This window comes from Pararge aegeria, chromosome 2 (assembly GCF_905163445.1).
Source record: "Pararge aegeria chromosome 2, ilParAegt1.1, whole genome shotgun sequence".
In the NCBI taxonomy this organism is placed as follows: Eukaryota; Metazoa; Arthropoda; class Insecta; order Lepidoptera; family Nymphalidae; genus Pararge; species Pararge aegeria.
The window spans coordinates 11,027,814-11,031,887 of NC_053181.1; the positions used below are offsets into that span (position 1 = coordinate 11,027,814).

General features: G+C 33.2%; 1 protein-coding gene across 1 annotated transcript; it reads right to left on the reverse strand.

The window, feature by feature from the left end:
• LOC120633596 (cytoplasmic tRNA 2-thiolation protein 2-B) lies at positions 1-2,771 on the reverse strand. The gene is made up of 4 exons (XM_039903821.1): positions 2,382-2,771; positions 1,770-2,125; positions 1,109-1,381; positions 1-718 (listed from the first exon to the last, which is right to left on the reverse strand). Exons 1-4 carry the CDS (start codon positions 2,644-2,646, stop codon positions 509-511), a joined length of 1,104 nt encoding a protein of 367 aa, XP_039759755.1. The 5' UTR covers positions 2,647-2,771; the 3' UTR covers positions 1-508.
• Between the last annotated feature and the right edge of the window lie 1,303 nt (positions 2,772-4,074).

Genomic DNA, 4,074 nt, shown 5'->3' on the forward strand with positions numbered 1-4,074 from the left:
TGATAATTAATATAAAAAGTTTATTTACAATCACTTTCATAATACAGGTGTTGTCCCATGTTTGTATAGAGTTGCATGCCAAGTGGGCATTGCATTTATGATAATGAAATGCTTTCGTTCAAAATTTTTATTTGAAAATCATCAGCTGTATTTACATTTAAAGTCAAATGGGGTCATTGATCAATATGGAAACGCACGCGTCGTGAGTGTTTTATGATATTCAGAGATATTAGGCAGTGATCACTGGCCGCCCGCCTAACGGTATTACTTTATGGGTAGTAGTGGAACATGAAATTTATAGATTTGGATTAATTTGAGTTTCGCAACCCTGCACCACCTATTGAAATTGCTATATATACACAAATAAGGTATTTCTATATATACAGGCTTTAGATTACAAGTAAAATAGGCGCGTGGCGGCAGCATCGTTCACGCACAAGAGATGGTTTCACGCTGATGCCGAGGCACAATGAGAAAAAGTGAACCTGCTACTTAAACACCTTGGCTATTACAAATAAGTATTTAACTCTGAATAATTTCTACTGCAGCCATAGCATAACGTCTCATTTATATTTGGAAAAATGGGATTTTTATCTTCACTTATACTCTGCATAACTTCAATTTTATCATTTGTAGCAGATGGTTTGAAACACATTTGGCGAGAGAATATTGTGGCTTCAACTGCTGTGAGCTTAGCACTTTTCAATGCAACAATGCTCTGTAAATGTAAAAAATTGTGGTTAAAAATTGAGATGAGGATACAGAAATCTGTACTAATAACTATAAAGGTTTTTTTTTGTCTGAACAAGCTATTGTCTTAGGTTAAAAAAAAAACTTTTTTGCATTTGCTAGTCTAAGGTTATTTGTTATTATGCTACAACTTTTAGGAGCCAAGCATTGAGTAGTAAGTAGTTGTAGTAGTAATAAAAGGGCACTGGCATTAAAAATTTAAATAAAGGAGGAGATTACTTATTAGAAGTTGTACACAGATAGAGTAGTGACTGTAAAGGGCTATTATATAGTGTTTGAATGCTGAACACAAAATAATATAATATAATATAATAATTTTTCTAGAGAATTTCCTAAGAGACTTGATTTTTAAACACACCTGGCATAATGTACAATTTTTCCTGTTTGTTGTATTTTCCATTGATCCAATTTTATCAGCAGTTTTACACACAGTAGATACAGTAGCAGGATAATTGTCTTGAAGATCCGAAACAAAGTTATCTATAACTGACTGTAGACCAGTTTCAGTGTTACTATGGTCATAAACAGGATAAAGTTGTTTCAATTTTACAAAGTATTCAATTTCTTCATTACTTATATCTTTCATGGGCCTTAATATTCTGATGGTTTTATCTCTTTGATCAGCAAATCCCTAGAAATAAACAAGCAAAAAATAAATTAATAATGAATTCACATTAATAGTTTAAATAAAATGCACAATATATTTTACTAACTGTTATTCTGTCTGTTAAAATATCCTTCTAGATAAAAAGTGTCTTTCCTATTGTACATGTAGTATTATTTTAGCAAAGCTTCGTTCGGCAAGATAAGTTGAGCTGTGAAGCTGTGCACGAGTTACAAAGTCTATTTATTAAAATCTCATGGGAACATAACCTAGATGCTTTTCCATTTTTCAAAAAGTATCTTATGACCATTTCTAGTGTCACAATTTTATCAAGATTTGTGTAGGGGTTGAGCTTGTATAGGAACCATACAAAGAAACACACACTTTCTCATTAATAGTTTGTTTTGTTACTTACAATGTCATATTCAACTTGTGAACCTCGTCCAATTGCAAGATTTGTTAATAATCTCTTGGCTAGCTGTGTAGTCGTTTCTGCAGTAAAAATAATCTTACAGCTTAATTCACTCGCAACTCTCAGAAATAAGTTTCTTTTTATTTTTACTATTGCATCGTGATAAATTGTGGTAGACACATTTAACTTCATATTGTTTAGGGCTTCTGTCTTGGTCTGCGTAATTATATTAGGTTTGGGTAGTACATTATTTGTAGAATAATATTCATTAATATTAATCACATAGAGATTGAAATTATGTTTTTTACATTGATCTATAATTATATTAGCTTTTCTTATGGCATCCTCTGTTGCAGTTTCTGAATAGAAAAAAAAAATGGAATTATACTTTTTTAAATACTAAGTACTCTTTAAACTAGATGCGAAATCAGCAGCTTATTTCGGCGGACGGGACAGTATTTAAATGTGACTGACACCTAGGTTTTGGCGCGTGTAATGTATTACCCCACAAACTGATCCGCAGTAATCATTAAGATAAAACCAGTCTTACGGTCGCGGTGTGAGGAGCAATAAAATACTATAAGCTTGAGTAGGTACATGACTATAATAGCTTACCAATAATATGTAAAAAAAATGGAACAACCCTCAGCTTTTTTGTGCCATCTAAAGTAATACCGCTGTGAACTAATTCTAATAACACAATAGAGTTAGCACCGCCTGATAAACAGATCAGGACTTTTTCGTTTGATGATAATGTTTTACTTTTACCAAGACATGCTCGAAATTTATGATTTGTGTTAGTTATAAAGCAGGTATTACAATACCAATACTCTTTTCTAATAAGAATAGTAGCTGATGCGTCGCATTTCCTACAAATCATAATTAAGCTTTATTTTTAGATTTTATCACCAGTACCGCGGCTTCGCTTTGGAGCAGAGGACACAGAGTCACAGACCAGTAATAGTAAATAAATAGTGTAGAAACGTTTACACCACAGGCACAATCAGTAAAAAAAAGGTTTTGACATTTATGTCAAAACTTTGGTCTGCCCGTTCCTGGTTGTAGCACTGACCTCTATAGTCTATTATTATTCTAGTACACGTCAGTGGGTTGTAGCTAGTAGGTAGGTACCTACTATGGAGGGTAGAGGTAAGGAGAGTCATCTTATATGGGAGAAAAGTTGAAAAAGTGTCCAGTGTATGCGCTAAATAACAGTTCAAAAATCCTCCACAATGGCGCTGGTGGATGCACAGGGTATGGTATGAATGTAGCAATCGTAGATGAATTGAAGTATGCCGAGTTAAAAAATTTAATATCATTATCGACTAAAGTAGTTAATTATTGAGAATTTCAACAACTTACGTTGTACAAAATATTGTGGTAAATATAACCTTACTTCCTTGTATCTCCATACTTCCTTGTTTATTTTTCAAGCCTACTCTAACAATATTTATATTTGGCGCTTCTTTTAAGAGTTACCCTGATGCAAATGTGGCGCCATCCTAATTTATTCATTGCTCATAGTTCATATGGTGTGAATAATCAACATACACAGCACACAATAAATGTAATATTACCATATGAAGAAACCAAAGAGTTCATTATTTATTTATCGATCGAAGACATTAATTTACTGGTGTGTGAGACAAACAATACGTCTATGCAGATACTGTTGTAAAAAATCTCTAATTTTTACTTTTCCACAAATGACTACGTTTAGTAGACAAAGTAGTTTACTTTAGGAATCGTGTACAACACGACCTAGAACCTACAACATAATAGCACCATTGCAGTCCGTTCATATTTTTAACTGGCAGTAGGTACTGAATCCTGGAGCATTTAGGATTGGATTGGAGATGATTTGTTTTTTATGGTATAGGTTGTAAGGCGTGATTGGCCACGGCCAATGGTCGATGCAAGTAGTTTGCAGACATACAATATCATAACAAGAATCTCCCCAGGCTATTTAATAATTAAAAAAAATACATTATCACGTTTCGTATTTTTTCTTTTCAATTTAATTTATTAATTGAAAAGAAAATCACCGCACTAACAAAGCGCGCGAGGAACCATCTCTTTAGTGTGCAAGCGGAAGACGCTAGTCAGTGGGTCCGTGTACATTGTGGAGAATGGCACATGGGATTTTTCTTCAACAAACGCTTAATAATATTTGTATTAATACTGATCAGTACACATTTATTAGAGCTGTCAATTATGTTTAGGAATGTATACAGCTAAATCAGCACTGAAATCTAGACAGTGTTTTTTATGTTAAGTAGAAAGGTTTAAAAAGAAATATATACCAAAA